The 27,219-nt window shown below is 42.6% G+C and overlaps 1 protein-coding gene across 1 annotated transcript; it reads right to left on the bottom strand.

The window, feature by feature from the left end:
- Positions 1 to 925: 925 nt before the first annotated feature.
- On the bottom strand, positions 926 to 26,678 carry LOC136444361 (protein wntless homolog). Its single transcript, XM_066441876.1, has 13 exons — positions 26,492 to 26,678; positions 20,874 to 20,974; positions 20,170 to 20,341; positions 19,734 to 19,858; positions 19,071 to 19,232; positions 18,354 to 18,490; positions 17,957 to 17,997; positions 16,308 to 16,435; positions 15,621 to 15,718; positions 14,854 to 15,061; positions 14,200 to 14,283; positions 3,587 to 3,761; positions 926 to 3,327 (listed from the first exon to the last, which is right to left on the bottom strand). The coding sequence occupies exons 1-13, from the start codon at positions 26,595 to 26,597 to the stop codon at positions 3,200 to 3,202; spliced, it is 1,665 nt and encodes a 554-aa protein (XP_066297973.1). The 5' UTR covers positions 26,598 to 26,678; the 3' UTR covers positions 926 to 3,199.
- Between the last annotated feature and the right edge of the window lie 541 nt (positions 26,679 to 27,219).

The raw sequence follows: 27,219 nt of genomic DNA, 5'->3' as shown, positions 1-27,219 counted from the left end.
CATCTTCTCCCGAAACTGGGAGGCCGTCATTCCAAACAAGGAACGACGTGACTCCGATTTATCTTGTCTGAAACCCCGGAGTAGCTCTGTAGAATTTTCATTTGTGGTCCTAGAACTGAAACGTTTCAAAGGGTACGTTTTATTCCTTCCCGATATCCCAATTCATATATATTTGGACATCTTAGAAATGAACAGTACGAATAATGTTTTCTTACGTATAAAAATCATGCCTGTTGTTGTCTTGCTCCGATATATCACATAATCTAGAGCACACAGAGCTATTTGGGTAAATTATGATAATGCACCTAATGGCATGTTAGTTTGGGGTGAACTCACCTGAATTTGGGTTGGTTCTTGCGAGTTACACAGGGCCGTATTTCATGCTTTTAAGTCACGGCCCTGGGGCTTCCACACATGACGCAAAATAAACCCATCTTTTTAGGTAGCATCTAGAGGAAAATTTCAAACTTTTTTTCTTCTATCCTGAAGGCACGACTCTTCCCTTCATCAATAACAATTCTCATCTATTTTTTCTACCTTGTGTGCTTAGTTTTCATTCATATGGTAATGTACCTGACGATGAAAAGTCCACCACTGCAACTTCAGCTCTGGCCACGAACTGCAAGCTTTCAGCTGATCTCACACGCAAACAGATTATTCTCTCACACACACACACATGTGCGCACACACAGACACACACATGCACACTCACATACACACATGCGCACTCAGACACTCACACAAACACATGCATACTCATGCGAATGCCCGGCACATGCACACTCGCACACACTCACACAAACACACTCATGGGCAATTTAATACACACAAACTCACACACACACACGCACACATTGTCGTTGTCAAAAATCCATCTGAAATGTAATAAAAATGTAGCAGATATAAACAGACTCAACGAATCAAATTTCTGCTGTTAAACATTTATTTATTTCCAAACATGCTCTACAGACATGATCGAAGGAAGTCTTGAGTATGAAATATTGTTTTTGTCTACCATCTAATACAAATAATACTTTCAAAAATAAGCTACAAGCAAACAGGTGTACTTAAACTTATCATAGTACAAATATGATCCACATCATGGTAAAACACTACAACTATGTACAACTCTAGGTTAGTAAACGTATGGATAAATACTTGTCCGCAAAGGGAAGCCGATAAGAAAAATAGTCATGGAGTGGACCATAACCCAACATTACATTGTTTTTATAGATGACATAATCATAGATCTATGTCTGTCTCCAGAAGAAGAGAAATCTTCCTCCTTATGGCAGATGAGGGGTGTCCCTGTGGTGTAGTGGTCTGCGCTTCTGTCTCTCACCACATCTGGTTCAAATCATTTGGACCAGAAGGACTGGGGTTCAAGCCCCAGGTAGGACACCTCTGGACAAGAGGCGCATTGAGTCATACTAACGACTTTATGAAAATGGTACATACTTCTGAAACAGTATGGAAGTTAAACACACTTCACTGCCAGTGGACTAGCCCCCTGCTACAGTGATTGCACCACAGTGTGGCCCAGGGCTATTAAACGGAGATGGGCACCGCCCTATACATCAATAATGGTGGATTTTAACTAACTTTAAGTATGGCAGATGAGAACGATGCACACAAACAAAACTGAGGAGTCACAGTAAGCGTTTGTACTACTGCAAAACGACAGAATATTGAACAATTGCCGAAATGGCTGTAAAAATTGCATGTCGTAAAACAGCTTAGTTCTCTTCCAGATTCTTTATCAGTTAGGTTCGAGGTTGGCATCCATATAATGTACTAGATTATGTGGCCTCACATTGTATTAATGGAATGGTCATGATAGGCAAGAATAAAACAAATCCTTTCAGGCTCTTTTTTTTTACACTCTCTCACTGTTACCCAGTTTGAGCTAAAGCTCACTGGTACATTCCGGATGGGGCAATTAAACGTGACATGATCGCAGTTTAAGGGCTAAGCCATTAGAATTTTTACATGACATGTTAGAATAAGAGATGAATAACACTTCCCCCATACTTTTAAGGAATATTCTATAGACAGTTCCTCAGAAAAATAGCCAAATGTACGCTGTGCAGAACTATTTTCCACATTTCTACACCCCCACCCCAATGCCAGTATTCCACCCTCTTTTGGTGCATGTTTTAGTACAGCTCAGTGGTCTGTTATTTGAAGAGTACAGCTGGTCATACGTTTTCTATCTGTTATGAAAATCTAGTTTGAATTCTCCCCTTGCAACAACATGAACTATATACATGATAAATCTTACTTAAATGTACATTATGGCCACCTAAAATGTACTAATAATGTGATATTACCTACTCATATGGTCCCTCTGGCACCAAGTTCCATCTAACATATACTTTACAATAAACATCTACAGTCTTTAACTCAGGAAATTTGACAGTTCCCTTCTTAACTATGGCAACATTTCATATGGCATACGACAGCTATGGGTCAAGATCAATGATTTTTATGGTATTTTGCATCAAAATGATTTTGGAGAAATATATTATTACAAAGTTGTTAGCAACAAATTACAGATGGATTAACTTCTGATCATTTTAATCTTTCCAAAAGACGGCAACATTGATAGAAAAAGCCGGGCTTAACAGTTTATAAATAGTGGTCTGCTTTATCAAATGGTCCTATGAAACCCAGGAAACCCCTCAAACGTCAAGGAACCATCAGAATTCATGTATGTGTGAAGTGTGGTGCAGTTTCTACATGTAATACAGTCATCAAAACTGAAGTGGTCATGAAAACAATTCAATGTTTCTTCATTCAAATTACACTGTACTTGGTCCACATCAGGTCATAACATCATCAGACTATTGTGTGTTCAAAGAAGCATGACTGAATCCTTGTTGGTAACTTTACCAATGCATGGTTTTCTCTGATTGGCCACTTCTGCTAAGTTTGAATTTTCCTTAGACCTGATCAGCTTTTTTTCTGATAGGCTTATCTTAAATATTCCTCAAACCAGGCTTGCCATTACCTTCTTTAAACAGGCTAATTTCAAATGTTCTCCAAAGCTGATTGGCCAATTCTGCTCTCTTATGATTGGTTGATTTTGACTTTTCCTAAATGCCAATTGGTTACTACCATTCTATTTTGACAGACCAATCTTAAAGTCTCCCGAAACCAGCTCCCCTGATTGGCCACCCCACTCGCCCCCTCCCATTGGCTACTCTTGAGCCTCCTTGCCGGCGATCTTGTAGATGACGGACAGCTCTCCTGCATCGCCGCTGGCCTGGCTGTTCGTCAGGCGTAACTCGATCTCCTCGTTACTCCCGTCCTCAGAAGTCTCTCGTTCTGGAATTATGAAAACAACACAAAGTATAAATGCCGGTAAGAAATCAGCACACACAGACAAAATGATTCACAGTCGAATATTATGCAAACACACACACTCACAGATACATCCAACAATACAGGCACACAAACTCACTCACACACACACATACACACACACACAAACGCAAACAGACAGAGACACAAAACGCACACACATATACACGCATAAACACACATACACAAACACATACACACAGAGACACACAGAAAAACGTACCCAGCTGTATGTTGGAGGACTGCTGCCCCTCCAGGCCTTTCCTCTTGTGGCTCGGTGCGTACAGACAGATCACGCTGAACACGTAGACGTTCCACATCCCGTACACGCCCGTCAGGAACGCGCTGTTGATCTCCACCGTGTGCTCCTCCCCCCACTTCCAGTGGCCCTCGTTAACCTGGGCACAAACGAGCAGAAACAAACGTTAAGATTGAGACAGCAACTCTCCAAGTTGGTAAGGTTTTAGAGTTATTATTCTTTTAAAACTGTGTATCTACACAACATTCCACAGACATGAATGGGCAAAAACAAATTAAGAAAAGGTTTGACACAGCTAATTATCAAGCCATGGCTGCAGCTGTAGGCCCAGGGTTTAAACTGTAGAAATTCCGTCCAAGGTAACTATAAATTATAACTTAACTTTTGAAGAAAAGTTTACAGTATTTAGCAAGTTATCACCCATGATAGCAGTTTTGACACGTACATCACAAAGAACTCATTGTGTTCAGACAGCTGGCACATGTATACCACAGGTATTACCTGTGGGCATGTAGGACATTACTCAATAGACAGTGCTGACTAAACCCAAAGCCTATAATTGGCAGTCCAACCACCTCAGCGCTGAGTTGAAGGACACACTTAAGACAGACTCCCTGAGACTGTAGGGAGTTTGCGGACTGAGGACAACTTCTTTTCGTGCTAAGGTTAGTCAATTAACCTATCATCTGCGACCCTACATGATATCTGATGTATTTGTCCATGACAGTTAAATAGTCGCAACAATTATGGGATCAAATATTTGGTTCATATACACTGTACGTCAGGAGGAAATGGTGATGAGGAAATTTCAAACAGGAACACTGTCTGAAGGCACTTCGGTGGCACGCAGTAAGCTTTTTTCTGAAAAAAGCAGTTCTTACTCGAGGTTTAAGTCCCAAGAAATCTCAACCATTTCCATTTCTTCTTAAGAAACCCGTACTGCGATAATAAGAAGGAGATTTTAAGGTTTCATACATACTTGTACTTGTGTCAGCATGTTTGGTTCCTAATTATGTATACTGTCAAGAGAAAATGGCGACGAGGAAATGTTAGACAGGAACACTGTCAGAAGGCACTTGATTGGCACACAGTCACCTTCTGTTATCAGCTTTTTTTATAAGTTTAAAACCTCAGAAGCTTCATAATCTCAAGATTTTTACTACAGGGATAAAGTGTTAAATTCCCAGTGATTATATTTTCTTCTGTTGTTCTTTTAGAGAGTCACAAATACCTGTAAGAAATAAGCAAACAAACATCCACATACACACAGATGCACACACACACACACACACACACACACACACACACACACACACACAGACGCAAACACACATACACACTCACTCACACACACAGGCATATAGTTACATAGACATTCACAGTTAGACAAACACGGATAAACACACCCAGACATACGCACGCACGCATGCACGCACTGACACACAGACACAAACAAAACAGACACACCAAGACACTCAAACAGACACCACACATTTAAACACACACAATCCCACACTCCAGAAAAAACGTTATCAATAAATCAGAAGTTCTCTTAGTAGTAAATACCATATATTCCCTAAATAACTAAATTGGCTTCTGACTTCCTACTACAGGGCATGAAATACATATTATTCTACAACCTGCAGGAAAAAAGGAAGATTGCAGGAAAATTTCAAATTTCAAAAGTATTGTAGTACTGTTGCAATTCTGAAGGATGAATGAAACCAGGATTGGTATTAGTGAATCACCTGATAGCTGAATAGTGGTTTAGAAAAAGGTAAAGTAGTTCCGCCCTGATACTTAACAGAGCATAAAAAACAACTCATTATGTTCAGACGGCTGGAGCTTGTAACTACCACAGGTATCACCTGTGGGCATGTAGCTATATAGGACAATAGACTGTAGTGTCCGTTAAACCTAATGCTTATGATTGACCTCAGGTCAAGTCCAACCACCTCAGCGCTGAGGTGAAGGACACTTAAGACAGACTCCCTGAGACTTTAAGGAGTTTGCGGACTCCCAGAGAAGTGTGCGAATTGAAAAGAGCTTCTTTTCGTGCTAAGGCTAGTCAATCGACTTCTTCTCTGACCCTATGTGATACCTGATGTATTTCTTTTGTCCATGAGAGGTAAAAAAAGGCGTAACGACTGTGTTTAGTTCCTACGTCATGACAAAATGGTGACGAGGAAATTTCAAACAGGAACGCAGTATTAAAGAAGGTTGGCACACAGTAGCCTTTTTACTGAAGTCAAAAAGGAAGTTTCCAGGATTTCCACTAATCTTACTCTTACGACACTCATGCAAGGATGATAGAGAGGATATTTCAAGGTTTAGAATATACTTAAAAGTATAAATTGACAAGGTCGAAACAGAAATAATATATTGTAATTATAGTATATTGTGTATTAGTTATGGGAGATCCTAGAATCTAAAGTTTCCATTTTCATGTCTCTTAGTTTCCCCAGAACTGCATACCAAGATGTTCTCAGATATCCTACCAAATAAAGTTTGATAAACCATGAATGATATACTCAAGGACATTATATAGAATTGCAGACAGACTTACACACCTTTGTTTTACTTTTGCAGACAAAATTTCCTTGTCAGTCCACCGAAATATCTGTGCCTTGCAGTCCTTTATGCAAGGATTGAAGCAGGATCATTTTTAATGATCTCTGTCAAGGTGAGTTTATTTTCAAGTCCAACTCTCAGATTTCTCATGGATATTTGGTGAAGGCCCCTGCCTTGTAAACAGTTCTTGTCTTGACATTGTCCAGATTTTCATAAGATTATACCCAGACTGGTTTTGTTTACATGCATAGTAGGAATCGCGAATGGGCTTATTGCATGCTTGCTTCGATACACTTACACTAAAAACATCTGGGGTTTTCCCGACTTATCCCGACACTGGGATCCTGACCGTGGAGATTAGAGAGGTTAAGATGAAAATGCACGAATCTAAGATTTTCTCACATGATTCGTCACCGAAGTTATCGAAAGTGCCGTAAACCCCCAAGACAAGTCGAACCCAGAAGTCTGTGCGAGGCGGTCTACTGTTGTATGTCAGCTCATTTACAGCTCCGTTAGTTTGCTACACCGTAGTTGAGAAATCCCGAGCCTGATTCTATCAATTTTCATTCTGAAAAATTGCAAGTCTAATTTTTCTTCTGCGATCTTTATAAACTTTCTGCAAATTGCAGACTGCAGACGGGTATTTCGAATGCTGACTATCAATGCGTCAGACCTTCTATGCTATGCTGGCACCAACACAGTCCTATAGATGGCCAGGCATCCTAATATAATGCGATCCAATTTTGTGGTAAGGGGGAAAGGAGGCATTTGAGGTGTTTTGTTCACAGCGGTGTGATTATATTGCAGTGTAGAGGTCACTGCGTAACCTAAAACCTTTGCATATATTTCTTGATCAGAACACAACAGTGTATATCAGTGATTTGAGAATTTGGGCCAGTGAAATGTTGGTTCGGGCCACTGGGAAAGCCAATTCTTACAATGAGCGTTCATGATTATCGTCTCTTTCAGGCTTCTTGGCATGTAAATATCTTTGGTGAGAGTTATTCAATTAGATGTTGGCCATGCAAATTAGGGTTTAATCAATAATTAACTTTATTGCAAGTTCATGCCCGAAGGCTAATTGCAGACAAACAAGTACATGGAAATACATGGGAATCGACATAGTTATCTACTAGTAGTTTACTGTGAAAGTTCTATGTTAACTAAGGTTGACTATGGTTGGGTTTGACTTCTTTTTTGAAGGCAGTGGCTATATCATGTTATATGGCAGTGAAGTTTGGGGCAAGGACCATTTGAATGACAGGTGTCCGATTGAAACTATTCAGAACTGTTTCTGCAAAAATATTCTTGGAGTCCACAGAAATTCCAGTAACATAGCAAATAAAGCAGAGCTTGGAGTGTTTCTGGTAGATTTAGATAATTCCACGTGGGTTCGAATCTCGGTTGGGATCACTTGTTACACTACTCTAGTCTATTGGACTAGAGTCAATAGAAAGAGTGGTTTCATTTAAATACCTAGGGCTTATTCTTGATGATAAATTGTTGTGGAATGAACATGTTGACAAACTCTGCTCAAAGGTAACCCAACGAGTAGGTTTACTCAGCCGTCTTAGACCTTGCTTCACTGTAAATATAGCTGACATGTTGTATAAAGCAATGGTACTCCCCCTTCTGGATTACTGTGACACCGTGTGGGACAGCTGCGGAGTGGGGAGACAACAACAACTCCAAGTGCTACAGAACCGGGCTGCCAGGGTAGTTCTGCAACTGAATCTACAGTCCAGCAGTGTCCTCGACCTTCATGAGAAGCTCAGCTGGCAGTATCTCGCAGGGAGAAGGCGGGATCATGTGTGCATTATGGTTTACAAGTGTATAAATGGGCTAGCACCAACATACCTATCATCCACCTTCTCTCACAACCACAACTTACACAATTACCAAACCAGACAGACATCACTCCTATACAAACCCTTTTTCAAGACCACAACAGGACAGCGTACATTTGCCTACAGAGGTGCTAAACACTTTAATTCACTACCAGCCTACATTAAGCAAGTTCCAAGCCTGAATACATTTAAGTCAGCTTTGAAAGACCTAACATAGTCTCAGTACTGAGTAGTGACCTCTGACCTCCTAACTGTTGACCTTGGTTTGGATTGTGATTTTGAGTTATCTGTCTTTCATGTTTCAGTTGTACCCATATGTTCCGACGTGTATGTCTACTTTTCTCTCTGTAAGTTGTTTTTTATTTTCCATGTATGTATATGTGAAACTGGGCCCTATCGAAAACCAGTGTATTGGCACTGAATAGGCTACCCAGGTGTTTCAAAATAAACAAACAAACAAACAAACAAACAAACTCCCCCTTTTCTTTCGAGTCTCCGAGTACGATATTCCTTGTGTGATCTGATCGTTACTCACAGGGCCGGTGTGGGAACCAGTGAAACAAATCAAAGGAGCGAGTAGGAACAAGTGATTCCAACCAAGATTTGAACTACGCCGAAACCAGCAGCCCAGATCACAGGCACGCACGCCTTAACCACTAGGCTAAAAGGTCACGACCAGTTAGACTGGTCAGTTGGAGGCGCTTGAACCCCCACTGTTACACTACTCCCATAATGAATGATTTCCATGCTAATGTAATCTTATCTCTGTTCTAGGAAGACTACACGCCATTATGTATGACAAAGCGAGGAGGATGCTGGTTCTTCTGCTGATCATCCTGAAGGAAGCTGGACCGACCGCAGCCTGCAGCAGCAGCTGTTCATCAGACTGTGACTGCAGCAGCAGAGGCCTCAGAAGCGTTCCTCAGGACCTGCCTGCAACCATCACTCGGCTTAGGTTGTATAATAACGCCATTACAAACTTAAGTCAGTCTGATTTCTCAAGGTATACAAGCTTGACAAGATTAGATCTTAATTCCAATCAGATCTCCATGATCCATAACAAGACATTCAACAACTTAGCCATCCTAACCCAACTGTACCTTTATGATAACCAGTTAACTAGTCTCTCATCTGACATGTTTGTGGGACTTGGTAATCTGCAGACCTTGTATCTTGGTCTAAACCATATACGTCTCGCAGCTGGCATATTTGTGGGACTTGGTCATCTGCAGAGGTTGTCTCTTTCCTATAACCAGTTAACTAACCTACCAGCTGACATATTTGTGGGACTTGGTAATCTGCTGTACTTGTGGCTTCACCAGAACCAGTTAACTAACTTACCAGTTGACTTATTTGTGGGACTTGGTAATCTGCAGTACTTGCACCTTTACCAGAACCAGTTAACTAACCTACCAGCTGACATATTTGTGGGACTTGGTAATCTGCTGCACTTGCGTCTTGACCAGAACCAGATAACTAACCTACCAGCTGACATATTTGTGGGACTTGGTAGCCTAGAGAGGCTTGACCTTAGCAGTAATAGCATCCGCAGTATCGAGGCAGGCCTGTTCAATGACACAACACAGCTTCACGCTCTAGATCTTGAGTACAACAGCATCAGCACCATTGCAGCTGACACATATGACCTACTGGCCTCTATTTTAACTGTCGACATTAGCAACAACCCCTGGCAGTGTGACTGTAGAATGGCTCCCTTTAAGCAGAAGATGACCGGGTCCTACCCATTTGAGAACCAGATAATATGTGCTGGACCTGGTAACCTTGCACGGCAATACTTACGGGATGTAAATCCTGAAGACCTGATCTGCGAAGAGACCACACCAGTCTACTCCACTCTGAGCACAAAACACATTGTTGACTCTACCCTTAGCTTGTCTACAGTCAGCAGTTCTTCTCCTTTTCATCAGTCAGCAAAGTCAACATCAAAGGCACAAACATCATCCCCAACAGCCAGTAACAAACTCACTGCCGACCCAGTCAGCAGTTCCCCTCTGTTTGGTTCTTCTGTCAAGTCAATGTCAGAGCCTTCAGCATCTACCCAAACACCCCAGACAGCAAACCCTTCTGATGCCAACCCTGCCTGGTCTAAAGTCAGTACTGAGTCTCCTTTTGGTTTTCAGTCGACGATGACAGAGAGCAACACTGGCCTTACTGGGGGTGGCATTGTCCTGTCTGTGCCTGTTGTTGCTACTCTGTGCGTTTTTCTTGGAATGTTCATTATTTCCGCCATGGCATTGACAGTATGGTGCATGTATAAAAGGAGGAAAAGGGATCCTAATTCTGAGCAGAATTCTAGCAAGTCAACCCCGGCAGGCACATCTAGTGGTCATGACCAGATAAGGCAGCCTGCAGGCATTAACAGTCAAATGTTGTATCACGGTACAGAGGACAGCGAGCATATCTATAACGTTCCAACTGATGATGTTGATACAGAGTACAACACCATCGCCGAAATCAACCAGTCAGAAGGTCCACACCAAGGTGCAGGCAACATGCAGAGTCTTGAAACGCAAAATCTTGGCAGCTTTAACGATGGTTACGAGGTTCCATCTTCCTCCCTGGGCCCAGAGAATAGAGCCCATCCACAAGCAAGAGAAGGCCCACAGTCCCACCAATATGAGAACAGCCAGGTGATAGCAGCTGCTAAAGATGCTGCAGCTGGTCCACAGTTTATCGAATATGAGAATGATGAAGGAATAGAAGCTACAAAAGAAGGTCCACAGTCCCACAAATATGAGAACAGCCAGGTGAGAGCAGCAGCTGCTAAAGATGCTGCGGCTGTTCCACAGGCTATCGTCTATCAGAACGATGAGTCCATTGATAACCAATCACAGACAGCAGCTGCCCCTGGTGCTGACAGTCCAAACCACTATGAACCCCTGAGGAACCCCAGCAGTCAGCAGCAGCACACCTACACATCCCTGCTGCCTCATGATTCACACCATTAGACAACACAGAAACATTGCAGATATAGAGGTTTTCTTATCAATGAACAAATCAATGATACACCCACATTTGGAGTGAGGGGCACCATATAGTTACCACTCAATGGTGTTAGAGAAAGAAAAAAGTTTACAAGGGGTAAGAAGAAAAGAGTATGCGGACTTCAGAAATTGTCATACCAGGACAGGTTTGGGGTCCTCAAGCTAACCTACACTACCTAAAAGATTGCGTGGCATGGAGATCTGATAAACACTTATAAGTATACTCATGGTCATTTTGATGATAGAAACAACATATTTCAAGCAAAAAAACAAAAAAAACTTCGACACTATGAGGATACACTTGTAAGAATATTGAAAACTACTGCCAGAGACAACAAGAAATATTATTATCAAATAACCATATTCTATATTCTACTCTGGAAAGAATCTTCCACTCTATTCTATAGAGGTGAGGAACAATCCTTTTCAAAATCGAACCCTTATCCTGCATATTATGTCTTCATCTGTATAGCAACAGCAAAAGTGTTACAAACTTCTGTGTGGAATTTGTAACAAATGATTTGTGTTTTGAATAGTTTTCAGCAAAGCAAAACTTAGTACTTACACATGTTAGGGTGACAGGACTAGTTTATTTACTGTGTACACTTTTCTAATATTATATGTACTAGAATTCATGGTTGAAACATTTATCAAAATTTACTTCTTAGTTTCAATGTAACTATACAGTCATTATATTATGAAAACCTAGTTTAAACTACATGTATATTTCTTGTGAAAGGCCAAGTTGCTTGGATGATAAAATTATAGCTGACAGTAATGTGAAAGAACTCAAATGTACAGCAGTTTCACAAGTACTACTTATACATCATATGCTCAACACACTGAGCATGTTTGCTTTATACGTTTGTGAATATTAGTAATTAAGGAAATTGAAGAATAAAATCTTGATTCAATCTATACCACTGGATTGCAACATGAAAATCTCAGACGTTTCAGACGCCAATCCAACATCATTCATCAGTGATTCAAAATAGATGTTAAGAAAAAAATTGAAAATATAAATTTTGAATCACTAATGAAAGATGTTGGAATGACATATGAAATGTCTGACATTTTCATATTGTAATCCAGAGGTAAAGATGGAAGTAAGGTTTTATTTATGTTTGCTTAGTTTGTATTATTTCATGTATCTCTGTTGGCAGCCGACACCTGGTCACCTTTCTACCCTATGTTATGTGCGGGCGTCATATTTTCAATAAATGCTAAATACTGAGGGAAAATCAACTGTGTTGGTCTCCAGCTTATGTGTGCCTGTGGAGCTGGTGTGTTACTGTATAGTTGACTTTGAACTCCATTCACACACACAAACACACCTGTCCCTGGTGCTGAACACCATCCACACACCCAAACATGCCTGTCCTTGGTGCTGAACACTATCCACACAAGTAAACATGCCTGTCCCTGGTGCTGAACGCTGTCCACACACAAGTAAACATGCCTGTCCTTGGTGCTGAACGCCATCCACACACAGGTAAACACACCTGTCCCTGGTGCTGAACACTATCCACACACAAGTAAACATGCCTGTCCCTGGTGCTAAACGCCATCCACACACAGGTAAACACACCTGGCCCTGGTGCTGAACACCATCCACACAGGTAAACACACCTGTCCCTGGTGCTGAACACCATCCACACACAGGTAAACACACCTGGCCCTGGTGCTGAACACCATCCACACACAGGTAAACACACCTGTCCCTGGTGCTGAACACAATCCACTCACAGGTAAACACACCTGTCCCTGGTGCTGAACACCATCCACACACAGGTAAACACACCTGTCCCTGGTGCTGAACACCATCCGCACAGGTAAACACACCTGTCCCTGGTGCTGAACACCATCCACACACAGGTAAACACACCTGGCCCTGGTGCTGAACACCATCCACACACAGGTAAACACACCTGGCCCTGGTGCTGAACATCATCCACACACAGGTAAACACACCTGTCCCTGGTGCTGAACACCATCCAAACACAGGTAAACATACCTGTCCTTGGTGCTGAGCACCATCCACACACAGGTAAACATGCCTGTCCCTGGTGCTGAACACCATCCACACACAGGTAAACATGCCTGTCCCTGGTGCTGAACACCATCCACACACAGGTAAACATACCTGTCCTTGGTGCTGAGCACTATCCACACACCCAAACATGCCTGTCCCTGGTGCTGAACGCTGTCCACACACAAGTAAACATGCCTGTCCCTGGTGCTGAACGCCATCCACACACCCAAACACACAGGTCCTTGGTGCTGAACAACATCCACACACCTGTCCCTGGTGCTGAATGCCATCCACACACAGGTAAACACACCTGTCCTTGGTGCTGAATGCCATCCACACAGGTAAACACACCTGTCCCTGGTGCTGAACACCATCCACACACAGGTAAACATACCTGTCCTTGGTGCTGAGCACCATCCACACACAGGTAAACATGCCTGTCCCTGGTGCTGAACACCATCCACACACAGGTAAACATGCCTGTCCCTGGTGCTGAACACCATCCACACACAGGTAAACATACCTGTCCTTGGTGCTGAGCACTATCCACACACCCAAACATGCCTGTCCCTGGTGCTGAACGCTGTCCACACACAAGTAAACATGCCTGTCCCTGGTGCTGAACGCCATCCACACACCCAAACACACAGGTCCTTGGTGCTGAACAACATCCACACACCTGTCCCTGGTGCTGAATGCCATCCACACACAGGTAAACACACCTGTCCTTGGTGCTGAATGCCATCCACACAGGTAAACACACCTATCCCTGAACGAACTGCCTGACTGAACCATTGCCATTTCTTTGTACTTGTTTATTGGTCTTCTTGATTGTTTAAATCATGTACTATTTAAATGCATTTCTAGATTGAACCGTGGTTGAAAATCAGCGAAACGTTCCAAAATTTCGGGCCAGTGGAAGTGACAACATACACCACCAGATAACTCCATCCACTTTGCCCCATGTAATCCTCTTTGCTTTCAGTCCTCCCAGGGACTTCAGGTTATCTCTAGACTTGGGGCTTTAGAGGAAAGATGGGGTCAAAGCAGAGGCAGTTTTTTAGGGACCATGACTTTTCCCCCACTTGTCGACCCCTTTGATTGCGTACATCCCGGTCCTACCTGGCTGATGATGAAGAAGATGACGGTCGTGGCGGCGCACAGCAGGGTGAACAGCATCAGGAACTTGAAACGGTAGATCAGCCCCTGAAAAACACCAGGAAAAACACTGTGAGATACTTCAACTTCGTGGAGCTGAAGTTTAGCACCACCCATCTCTCAAAAACCCTCTTTTGTTGCCTCTCATTTTGCCCTAGCAAACCACAAGTTTTTTAGTCAAGCTTCTGTCAAATCTGCCTAAAGAAACCACTTGCGAAATCTGTTCTGTTTAGTTTATAACATAAAAATTTCACCTCTGGTTCAAACATACCTACTCACATAAGTAGCCCTGGTACTCAACCCATGTATGTGTAATCATAACAAGCTGGCTATCAATGTAAAGCACAGTAAACAAGCTTTCCAATGACTTGTAATACAATGCGCTTCATATCAAGTTTCCAAACTTTCTGTTTACATGATGCATTGGCCTAAAACATTCTAAACAAACAAATCTCGTAGTGTAGCCGCCTGGTGTCGGACATAGTTGATGTTGCAGAACACATTAAAATAAACAAACAAAATTCGTAGTGCAAGCGCCTGACATCCTGCATGGTTGGTAGGGAGCCTCGCTTTCCGCTGATGTTACGTAACACCAAACAAACAGACGAACAAACAAACCTCGTAGTGCAGGCGTCTGACGTCCGACATAGTTGGTAGCGAGGCCCGTTTGCCGCTGATGTTGCGGAACACCTTGAAGACCATGAAGCAGAGGAAGAAGAAGTAGATGCTGGCGCACACGCCGGCCAGGATGATGAATGCCAGGGCCAGGTTCTTCCCAGTCTCCGTCACCCAGATGCTGTAGAACGGGTTCGTCAGCTGCACACCCCTGGGAACAGAATGGAACAGTCGTCAGGCTCATGTTTCGTATCATGGTATGGGTGATATCATTCACATGTGGGGGTTTCTTTTTATCTGATGAGGTTGGATTTGGTTTTCCTTCACATAAGTATTACAAAATGGGTTGGTCAGCTGCACACCCCTGGGAACAGAATTGAACAGTCGTCAGACACATATTCAATATTACGGTATTGGGTGAGACCATGAAAGTTTAGGGGTAATGTACAGCTTCTCTATATCAGAGTAGGTTAGGCTTTATTTTCTGTCACCCAGATGCTGTAGAACGGGTTCATCAGCTGCACACCCCTGGGAACAGAATGGAACAGTCTCATGTCTCATATTACGGTATGGGTGATGTAATTTATCTTTTGGGGGTGCCATTCTCACAAGGTTAGATTTGTTATATTTGTTAGATGACTTATTGGAAAAAAAATCACCACGGAACTGAGAAAAATACAAAATATAAGAAGTTGGGGTAACATTGACCCTGATTCAAAATAATTGCTGAATTTTGTGATTTTGCATGAAATGTAAGAGATTACACCCACCTCTCGCACATGTCGAAGATGAACATACAGAGGCAGCCGAATGTGATGGCTCCCACCTGGCGCCAGTACACCGACAGCCGGTTCCTCTCCGACTGGTCCTGGGCACGGGGTGGGGGTTGGAGAGACCGGGTTAAAATACAGTCAAACCAGACCGAGCGACCTTCTAGTCAGACCAACATTGATTTGTGTGACCTTTGATTTCATAAGTGGAATATGATGCAAGCTGATGCAGTATGTTCAAAAGACAACAAAACACACACAGAGCAAAATACTTCAACTTCAATAACCCCCAAATAACCCTGCTAGGGGCAAAGTAGGGGGGGGGGAGAGGAGGTCCCAGGCTAAGGCGGGCAGGCCTCCAGCCTGGCGCGGAAAGACTCAACGTTGGGAGTCGTAACAACCGCACCAGGCAGGGCGTTCCACTCGGGTATGGTGAGGGGGAAGAATGAATGTTTGTAAGAGTCTGTCCAGGCGTTAAGTGGTTGAAATTCATTCTTTGTCTTTGAAAAACACTGAGCAACCAGTCAAATGTTTGGTCACTCATGATCAGCAGTTGCAGACTGAAGTGGCAAGGTGGTATAAGGGAAATACAGTGCCCACTGTGTTTCTTGTTCAGAATCTGCTGTATCTCCTGCTAGGAACCAAACAACAGTTTCACCTACGCTAGTCCGATCTTTAAGTACGTACCATGAGATGCTCTCCGGTGAAGATGATCCAGAAGGACAGCAGCATGCAGTAGAAGATGCCCTGCCGTATGTCGCTTAGCAACAGCATCCAGGGGACGTCCACAGCGATGGTGATCAGCTCCAGAGGCACTAGGGAGAAGGAGGGCAGGGTGACAAGGATGAAAAAATGAAAGAAAAGTTCAATTGCAGAATATTTGTAAATTACACTTACGTGCACATATACAATACAAGAAGAGAGCTACGCGGTTTGGGGCATGTGATGTCTTTAATATGTGCGTCTGCTCTGTGATAGAGGCTTATTGGTTGTACAAAGACATCAACGGCCAAGGACTGTGGCCTTGGCGGCCGGCAGTTACAACACAAACTGCAGTGTAGCATTTACGTACGGTATTGGTAAATTTACACAATTCTGAACATTCGTTAAAGAAACGAAATTGCAGCAGGGGCGGGACGGTGGTAACATTGAGCGGGAGGCGAGCCCTGCCTACGGACGGCGGATGTCGCTAATAACGAAGGCGGCACAAGCGGGGGTCGAAGGTCGCTTCCTCAGCGTAATTCCCTACGATTGGTCGAGTGACCAATCCTATTATAATTACACTTACGTACACATATACAATACAAGAAGAGAGCTACGCGGTTTGGGGCATGTGATGTCTTTAATATGTGCGTCTGCTCTGTGATAGAGGCTTATTGGTTGTACAAAGACATCAACGGCCAAGCCGAAAGAAGTGAGGGCACCAAACCGCGTAGCGGAAATGTAGTTAGTTGTAGGGTAGTGCTAAATCTAAATTAGGAAGTAGCTAGATATTCGAGTTCATGCAAAACAGTCCAGGACTGGCGAAGAACAGGCCGCAGACGTCACCGTGCACTGTCGAACAGCGTAGAGTCAGGCCGGAAGTAGTGCGTCGGCGTGTGCTCTCACTTAGTACTGTGAAGTGGGCCGTGGGCGGGTACTGGGGGTCTTCGGTGCCTCGGTAGTTGGGGAGCACCGCACGGTAGATTGAAATGCTTCGGGAAGACTCGAGAGGGGAAAATTTTTCGACGGAACATTGAGCGGGAGGCGAGCCCTGCCTACGGACGGCGGATGTCGCTAATAATGAAGGCGGCACAAGCGGGGGTCGAAGGTCGCTTCCTCAGCGTAATTCCCTACGATTGGTCGAGTGACCAATCCTATTATGAATAATCTTTATAAAGTCCACAGTATTTTATGACAGAGTAAATGAGTTACATGACAGGGCCAAGCACTTATTGAAAAACTGGCCACAATTTTGGTCATATGATTGTAAAAAATCATTTTGAGGAATTACTATGAATCACTTTAAGAATAAAGGAAAATATAGCGGTTGGGGAAAATGGAATAGGTCACGGCACTTAAATTCAAACGGTGGGAACAAATATCACTGTCTCAGATATTAGTGATCAAATATTTGCGATGATGAAATGTTAGCGATTGACTAGTGACCGTTAAATCAGCTAAAATTAAGTTACAGTTAACAAATCAAGAATTACAGTACTGGATTTGGAAGAGGTTTCCATAGGACATATAGATCTAACTGTCTTGACAAACCCATGAATTGCAACTAAATGTAGGAAAAACATTGGAAACATTTTCTAAAAGTTAAACACTATGGTAACCAACATGATACTCACAGTTGATGAAAGCCATGGACAATCCAAGAGCAAAGATAGTCCTGAAACAGAGGTTAACAAAATGTTTATTCAAGGCTGTATAAAAAACCTGCTTTATATATCACCGAAGACTTGTACCAATAAGGTTCTGGCAAATGCCTATGATGTGTCCTATCACAAATAACTATAAGCTGAAAACAGGCAACCTTTCCTGTAGCTCCCACACATAATCCAATCAGGGTGCAGCTTACTTCTCCAACAGCACAGGTTTGCAATTGAGCTGAGTGACCTTTCTCCAGTACCAGACTAAAATCTACCAATCAGATTTCTGCAAATTCCTAGCACAAATTCCTATTGGCTGAACACAGATAACCTTCCCTGTAGCTCCCACACATAATCCAATCAGACCACAGCTTACTTCTCCAACAGCACAGGTTTGCGGTTGAGCTGAGTGACTCTTCTCCAGTACCAGACCAGGATGATGATGATGGTGGGGGTGAGAGTCGTCTTCACTGACAGCCATACCTTGGTGAAACCTCCATTCTGGTGGATACCCTGGGAAGAAAAGAGGATTGATTTGTGAATTTTCTTAGAAAATCGCCCAGAAAATGGATACGCTATTGGTTACGGGGTAGGCAGCAGGGAGAAGGTTAACCCCTAGTTACAATGATCACTTACGATGAGGTTGACATCCTGGATATCCCTGATGTTGAGGTTGATGTTCTGCTTCTCCCTGACATTATTTACCTTTAACACTCTAAATTAGGCGTCTGGCTACTTAATTGGTTATGGAGTTAGGCAGCAGGGAGAAGGTTAAAACCTAGTTATAACAAGGATTGCTTACGATGAGGTTGACATCCTTGATATCACCGATGTTTAAGTTGATGTTCTACTTCTCCCTGACATTATTAACATTGAGCGCACTAAACTCTCTATTGGTTACGGGGTAGGCAGCAGGGAGAAGGTTAACCACCAGGTTACAAGTTTTACTTACGATAAGGCTGACGTCCTTGATATCCCCGATGTTGAGGTTGATGTTCTACTTCTCCCTGACATTATTAATCTTCAACACACTATTGGTTACGGGGTTAGGCAGCAGGGAGAAGGTTAACCCCTAGTTACAAGGTTTACTTACGATGAGGTTGACATCCTTGATATCCCCGATGTTGAGGTTGATGTTCTGCTTCTCCCTGACTGGCAGGCGAATGTTGATGAGGTAGTACTTGTGGAAACAGCTGCCCAGCTCAAACAGGGGCACCATGTCACAGTCGTAGTAACGGCCCTCGTTATCTGCCGTCTGTTGTTACAAAAAAAGATTGACAAATGTAAAAGATTGCTAAGGCCATGTTGATTTTATTCTATGGATGACATCCGCGCGCACATCAATTTTCATCCGATTCCCAAAATAAAAAAAAAGGTTTCGGCCATCATACAAAGCAGCAGCAAAATGAGAAATTACATGCAGCTGTAGGTTGCAAAAGAATATTTTGGAAAATGCGTAACAAAATTTTGAGTCGGGGTTAACTTTTCTATGCATGCCGACATAAGCTTACAATAATGTCTGAACTTTTCAACTTCGTTAAATACCACTTTAAATCAATGGATTGTAAATGACAAATGCAATCCGTTACAAACTGTCCAAGCTGGGGCTGAACAAGGGATCGAACCCCAGCCCACGAATCCACGGAATTTGATCTGTATGGCTAAGCAGCAGAATCACTTACCACTTACGCAGAGGGGACAACAGAACCACCAAACGAAGAAACCATCCAGCGATAAAAGACAGTAGGAGCCGTACCTTTGAGTGGCTGAAGTTGCAGACCAGTTTCCTCTCCTCAGTCGACCTGGCGACGGGCGTCCACTCCGACAAACGGTCATCCCGGTACGCCAGGCCCGCTTCCATGGTTACCACTGCGTTTTCCGCTGCATAAACAAAAAATCAAACATAAAATCTTTTCTACAGAAAATGTTTACCACTGCAATCTGAATTTTAGTTTGTGACCTCTCACCTATTGGGTTGTGCAGTATCAAGTTCATAGTACATGACCGGTCACCAACAGGGTTGTGTAGGTTAAAGTTCATAGTTCATGACCCCTCACCTACGGGATTGTGCAGGTTAAAGTTCATAGTTCATGACCCCCCCACCTATGGGATTGTGCAGGATAAAGTTCGTACTTCATGACCCCCACCTATGGCATTGTGCAGGATAAAGTTCATAGTTCATGACCCCTCACCTACGGGGTTGTCCACTTTGAAGGCCACATCGAGCTCCATGATCATGAGGAGGAACTGGAACCAGCGGACCATCTCGCGGTTCGGCAGGGGGATGTGCGCCGCGAACACGATGTCGTTGGCGCCGATGTGCTTCCTCGTCGCCTCGTCGAAGTCCTGGACCTTCTCGCAGACCTGGAGTAGAAACATGTGAACAGAGAGGAGATATGTTTGTAATGCGTCTGACTTACAAAATGACAAATAAACTTGTAGTTGTTCAACTTTATACCCAGAAAGACACAAGAAACAGCCATGACAAGAACTTTGAAGTTTCAAAGAAATGTTGGACTTTCTCGCAGACCTGGAGTAGAAATTAGTAGAAATGGTCTTAGAAAGTGTTCAGCCTGTGCATGATGTACAAGATGACATTCAAACTTTTACATTGTAGTTGTTCAAACCCAGAAAGGAACAAGAAACAGTTATGACAACAAATTTTCAATACCATCAACACAAATTTGAGATGCTTAAAATTCTTTTTTTTCCTAAATCTTAAATCAAATTTTGCAGCACAGTAGAAGACTTCGCAGCATCTTTCAGATCACAGTTAAGACAACGTTAACCATAGTAACCATTGATGGAAGACATCAACATTTTATAACATCTACAGGGATTTAAAACCAGAATCCCATTACTAGTAATACCAGATAATCTGAACACAGATACAGACCTGGTCCTTTGGTCCCCACGGAACGAACCATTTGGACTTGTGGTGGCCGCGGTCCACACACTTGGAGGCGATGTAGCGGATGGGACTGGTCGGGCTGGGAGCTGCAGATAAAAACAAGAGACAATGGATGTGTTAAAGTGCAAGTAAGTGAAAGTGATATGGATCCAGTTTAGCTCACTGAAGAGCTATATTCTTCCACTGGTTGTGACAGAGAAGACTGACGCTATGTACAGTATTTTCAGGTTCATATTACTTTGGAAATCCCCCCCAGCTCTTTTTGACAAGCACAATGAACAGTGGATCACAAATCAATGTCCCGTCCTAAGGACTGCGCCCTTTCCGGTACCGTGCATGTCGGGTGAGTGACACAGCCAGGAATGAACCCGTGACTTCTAGTTCCAGAGGCAGGGTCACTAACACCTGGGCTATGCATGCTACCGTAAAGGTGACCTAGACAGACCTACGCTCAGCAGGGTTTGAAATACACACATGCAACCTGTAGTCTGCAGTACCGGTGAAGTGGACCAGGGGGCGTTCTGTCTGCCTTGCATGAGGAAGGTAGAGAGTTCAAACCCCAGCTGAGTCATACCAAAGACTTTAAAAAATGGTACAGTCTCTGCTTTTTCTGATTAGTACTAGCAATCACAGGTTAGATCTGTACCAGTTTTTCTGGTTTAAACGTCGTATATGATAAGAACATATACTAGACAATGTCTACAAGCAAATCATAGGTTCCAACTCATACCATGTTATATTCTATAATTACAAAACTAAATGTATGCTGATGATATACGTTTCATTGTTAATATTTCGACATTTCTGTCAGAGCTTTTTTGCAAAAGACAACAGTGTTACTTAATATGCATGGCGCCAACGTCGTTGCTTCTAAACACCCACTGCAGGTCTTGCTCTTTGTAAGTGGTTTGGTAACTGACAAGTCCCATTCTATTCTTGCGTTTGCCGAAAAGTCTGTGTGTGTAAAAGCATGGCTGTTTTTGTTTCGGGTTATGAGTACGACTGGGTCACGTTGTTTGATAAACACCTGAAACACAATAAGGAAAAGAAAACCTTGCGGTCGACTTAAGTGGTCCGACAGGAGGGACTTAAGAAAAAAGGCAACGCAGAACACTAAACACAAAAGCGGCAGGTGGCCGTCAAAACAACTGTCAGAAAAAGGTGCTCCCAAAACACGCAACGCTAGACATTTCTGCTGGACATTTACAAAGGGCAAGTGGAAATAACTTTCGCTCGCCTTTTGTGCTACATCCGGAAGTTCCATTTCCGTAGCTTTGCTCTAAAAGGGGACCAAGAATAGAAGCATCACGGCTCTTTCTAAACTAGGTTACCTCCTCTGTGAGCACTCCTGTACTGTAGAGCTTCTGTTGTTATGTTTTATGAATCAATGGCACATGTCCCCTACTTGATCCAAAGACATCCATGACATCAGTACTATGCTTATGTATCCAAAAAAATTTTAAGGGCGAACAACCTTTCGCTGTAAAAATATACCCCGCTACTAAAACAGCAAGGAAAACTTGCTGCCTTTTGTGACACTGGGCACCACAAAGGTCTGAACGAAATATACAGCTACTCCTTTAAATTTGCAATAGTTGGAACCATTTTTTCTTCAATGGAAGACCACCAGCACAGCTCCTATTTTCCTAGCTTACCTCTCCTGTTGTTGCTGTCATGGCCCAATGGGGCTAGTTAGAACTCTTGCCAGATAAAATCTGAAGGCTAATTAAGCCCCTGGGCACAGGAAGGAACATGTCTCATTGCTGCCCAGCTGCAGAAAGTCTCCGTACACTACAGTTTTGGGACCTGCACAGCTCGAAAAAAGGTGACCTTTCCTTCTGAGTTTTTACAAAATATATCAATATCTCAGAGACGAAAATTGATATGAGATCCTATTTTCAAGAAAATGTGACCAAAGTTATCTGATTTTAGATAAAATAGAAGTACTCAGACCCAGCAGTCTTTATTTTTTAAAAATCTTCATCGGAATAAATCTTAGATTATCTTAGTTACACATTATCAATCTCTAAGCAGATGTAAGATTGGGCTCAGGCTCAGTATTCTTATAAAGTTTTTGAGTGTTTCCTTTATCAAAATTTCCTTTCTTTCTCCAAAGAGGATCGGGCTCACTCAGTCTGTGTTTTTGTTTGTGGTGAAGGGTAACATGGGTGCAATTTTTTACTAAAATGACATACAAAATATGCACAAGACAAAAACAGAAATAATACATGAGCCAGATCCTACTATGACTTGGCTTTTCTTGGCTACACATTAGTACCCTACACAAATACATTTGTAGACCTGGTACTCATGTGGTACAAATGTATTTTGTATACAGAAGATTTACATGACAAGAGATCTTTAGTCACAGGTACATTCCTAACACATTCCAGTCTACACTTTGGAGAGGACCTTTTCCTGTGGACAAAAAAAAACAAGATTTTGTAAAGGTTGGAAGAAGGGACAATCTCAACGCTGTGATTTTCTCATGTTCAAACCTGAACAAGTGACTAGTCTCTACCAGACTAACCGCGCCGGCTATAGGGAAAATATTTGCCGGGGGAGTTTGGCCACGGAGGGTTTCATTCGCAGTTCCAGTTGCCTAGGATTGCATATTGGTCCCTCTCTCCGTAGCTGACTCCTTTAGCATACAATTCACTCTATTTGGCCAATTTCTACTTTTTTCCCAGTGATTCGCTGGGCCTGGTAGAGGCTAACTAGCCTTGTGACCATCGCTGCATAAGACCAGCCTGGGCACTCTTTCTGGTGAAACTTATTTTCCCCAAATCCTGTCTATAGTGCCCATCTGTCTACTGTGACAATTTCCCTCAAGTCCCTCGAGTACTAGTGGTTGCTAGAGAAGGCGTTTTTGATTTGTACTATGGGTTGAAAAATCATGTACAAACACACAGCTGTTACATGTACAAACTGTAGGCTCTCCTACTGATTGCAGAGAACGTTTTAGGCCAGAAAAAATAATCACTTGTTTAACAAGTTAGGTATCTTGAATCATGTAAAGCATGCAAAAACATTCAAGAAATGGTATTAACCAGCAAAAAAAGTATGATACAGTCGTTAATTGCAATATGCTTTTTCGAAAAGAAAAAAAGGTCAACTGCAAAGGATTGTGAAATCCCAAACCATTTCCAATGTATAAAACATTGTTTTTACATTCATATGATTGAAAATGTCCACTTGTCTACTGTAATTTTTCTATGTACAGTATAGCAAAAATATCTCAGGCTACCAAAGTCAGCCAAACAGTGTTTTTTCAAAAATGAACCTTCTAGACTTTCTGGGACTGTGGTTGTGTGAGTCACAGGGCCCTATTGTGACCGTGGTGGCATACGGAACCCTACTTATTCAATTGTACCTCAAGTTATTTGCCTTGGGGTTTGTCTGGATCCTTCTTACCGTTTGACTTCCGACATATGGTCAGCTGTGGCAATAGAGCCCTGATGACTCATGAGTTGAAGTCATAACTGAGAAAGAAAATTCTCTTTATACTTGACAGTTGCCATGGCTGTGATCTCCAATGCTACTGTGACTGTCAGATGGCTGCCTATCATGTGAGATCTTCAATAAGAAAAATACTTCATTTGCATACACGCTTCTAACAATCCTGCCTATAATCTTGAACACTCTAAAGACAATTCAAACTCTACAACTGGATAAAATTCGGAGATTTACTTCCAGACGTTTCAAGTGACATTCATCACTCTTCTTCACCGTCACTAAAATGAACTGGCAAAGCAAAACGAAAACAATTTGTAAGCAATTCTCAACTGGCAAAGAATTTTATCCCGGTGTAGAGTTTGAATTGTCTTTATATATTGTTTAAACCTTTATAAATGAATCTAAATTCTAAAGTATTTAGGAAATACAACACTGTCAAAGCTTTGGCATTCAAATTGCCCTCCAGTCCATTTATGGTCCAAGTGATAATGATCTCATGTGTTATTCATGATCTACCACTAACACAAACAAACAATAACGACAGCCAATTTCACCAGTAACAAGTGCCTGTGAATTGTCCTGAGGTGCTGACAGCCAGGTGAATAACAGGTTATCACTCCAGTGTTAATGAGGCAGTATAACATATGTGTCCCTGGGGGGTGCTTATTGTCCCTGGGCAATCTTTGGGTCTTCACATTCAATTTATCATGGCGCCGGCATTCCTGTTTTCATCAAAAACTAGACGAAGAAATGACTAGCCTGGGTGCCAGACTGTTTCCAGGGCCTACACAGGCCGGCTCCTTTGCTCAAGGACCAAGCTCCACAGGAAATTTTACCACGGCCCTTTCTGAAACAGTCAGGCACCCAGGCTAAGATATGACACAGTAATCTATTTCCTTGGTGCTTCGCAATTTGGAAGTGCAAAATTTCCCAAGAAGTCAAAATGAAGACAGACTCAAGAGTTCTTGAATTTTACTCTGAGAGCTTGAATTTGACTCTGAAATTGAGTGTACCAAGGTACTACAGACTTTCCCCTCAGACTCTGTTTTCATGTTGATCTTTATCTTATGATCTGTGAACCAACAAATTAACTTGGTACGGCCAGTAGGTGAGGTCTTGTAAAACAACACAGATGAATTCTAAGAATGGTTTCAGTTCACCTTTTGATGCCGTGGTGACGAACTACAGTGACAGGAAAAAGGCATCCATTTGGACAGTTGTAGTTTATTTTGGAGAGTTTGGTTGATCTATTAGCTAAACAACCTGACACACAAACACTCCAAATGTATACAAAACATTAATCGTACCATAGCCTGAATGCCAGACCCCCAATCTCTAAAATATGTATCGATATATATTTTACAGATTGGGGGTCTGGCATCCAGGCTAATCGTACCAGGGATACAAACTATGCACAGATTTGTGAAGTTTTAATTTCTTTCATTTGAAAGTATCAATCGTTAACTTTTGTTATCCTTTACAAAGGTGCTCCAAACAGAGTTGTAATTCTTTTATAAATTTTGCTTGTTCTACCTTAAGAATTGATATCTAAAATAGTAACGTGTTATTAAAGTTACAAATATGTGTGGAAACTTTTTTTCTCAATTGATGATAAGTTTTTTCTTCTCTCTCCCCCTCCTAAATCTTATCTTTCTCTTCACTTTCACTGAATCCAACTTGATTACTTTCACTTCGTCTTGAACTGTCACCCAAGGAAACTCAGCCAGGTACGACAAGGCGGTTTATCTGAGCGATCTGCCCACCTGGCCGGGCTGTACACACTTCAGTGAGCCCTTTCCTGTTCCTAAACACTCCGGCATCGAATTTCATGCCGTCAGAATTCTTTCTGATGATCACAGAGCTCGTGCCGGCAAATTATCATGTCGCCCCCCTCCCCACATCTCTCCACCAAAACCACACCGTGCGCTACTCTAGTTCACGTTTTTCACGCGCTTTTCCGTCAGAAACTGTTACTTTAACTTCCAGGGAACCATGAATGAGCACAAAACCACAGCTGTGACATCCAATACTGAGAAAACACTGTGCAAACAAAAAACTCGCACAGTAGCGGCACACGCATGTTTTTGTTACGGGCCTGGGAGCGCGACCCGCCGCACACAGGAGGGAAAACCCTCGGTAACACTCACCTATCAGCCCGCCGATCATGAAGAACACGATCTGCACCACCAGCAGGACGCCTCCGAGGGCGAACAGCTTCCTGGAGCTGAGGTTTTCCAGCACAGTTCCTGCCATTCCGGAGTTTTATAAAGCAAGTCTAGCAGAAAACGTCCGAATGCCGAGATTTCTGTACCTTATAATTATGTCCCAGTGCGCAGGCGCGGGATTAAGAAGTCAGCGCCAAGTGTCTCAGTGGGAGTCTTCAGGGCGATTCGCGCTTCTTACAACTTTCTTGAGATTGTCCTTCGTCTTGACATGTTTTCTTTCGTGCAGAGTTTGAAAAGAAGACGTTTTTTTAAGAGGCACAAACAATGATTTTTGCTAGGTATTTTCATTTAATGAAGGTTGAAAAGAAAATTATTGTAGCGAGGAGACCAAGGCTAGACAGGGGACTTTTGGAAGCGATATTACTACACCAAAGAGGTTAAAGAACTCCTCGCGTACACTGTACATTCTATCATTTTTATCAAGGCCTCTTGCATATGGGCAGAAATGTTTTTGAGGTAAGAAAATATTATGTATTCAGGAAGTAACAAAATGCTGAAGGAGATTCTTTTCAAATAACTTGAATTGAGACTTGCAAACTTTAATACACCTTGCTTAAATCAAGGAAAGATTCCAACACCCAATTGAGTTACATTGTATATTCGAATGTTTTGTTCGGGGGTGGGGGATCCTGAAAGACTTTTTGCTAAAT

This window comes from Branchiostoma lanceolatum, chromosome 11 (assembly GCF_035083965.1).
Source record: "Branchiostoma lanceolatum isolate klBraLanc5 chromosome 11, klBraLanc5.hap2, whole genome shotgun sequence".
Taxonomy (NCBI): Eukaryota; Metazoa; Chordata; class Leptocardii; order Amphioxiformes; family Branchiostomatidae; genus Branchiostoma; species Branchiostoma lanceolatum.
This window is presented reverse-complemented; position numbering and strand designations above follow the sequence as displayed.

Bases quoted from the DNA above. Each gene is read 5' to 3' on its own strand.
- LOC136444361 (XM_066441876.1), bottom strand. From the start codon at position 26,597: ATGGCAGGAACTGTGCTGGAAAACCTCAGCTCCAGGAAGCTGTTCGCC. The intron at 20,975-26,491 runs GTGAGTGTTACC...TTTTATCTGCAG, and splicing joins CATGATCGGCGGGCTGATAG to CTCCCAGCCCGACCAGTCCC. The intron at 14,284-14,853 runs GTTTGTTTGTTC...GGTGTTTTTCAG, and splicing joins TCAGACGCCTGCACTACGAG to GGGCTGATCTACCGTTTCAA.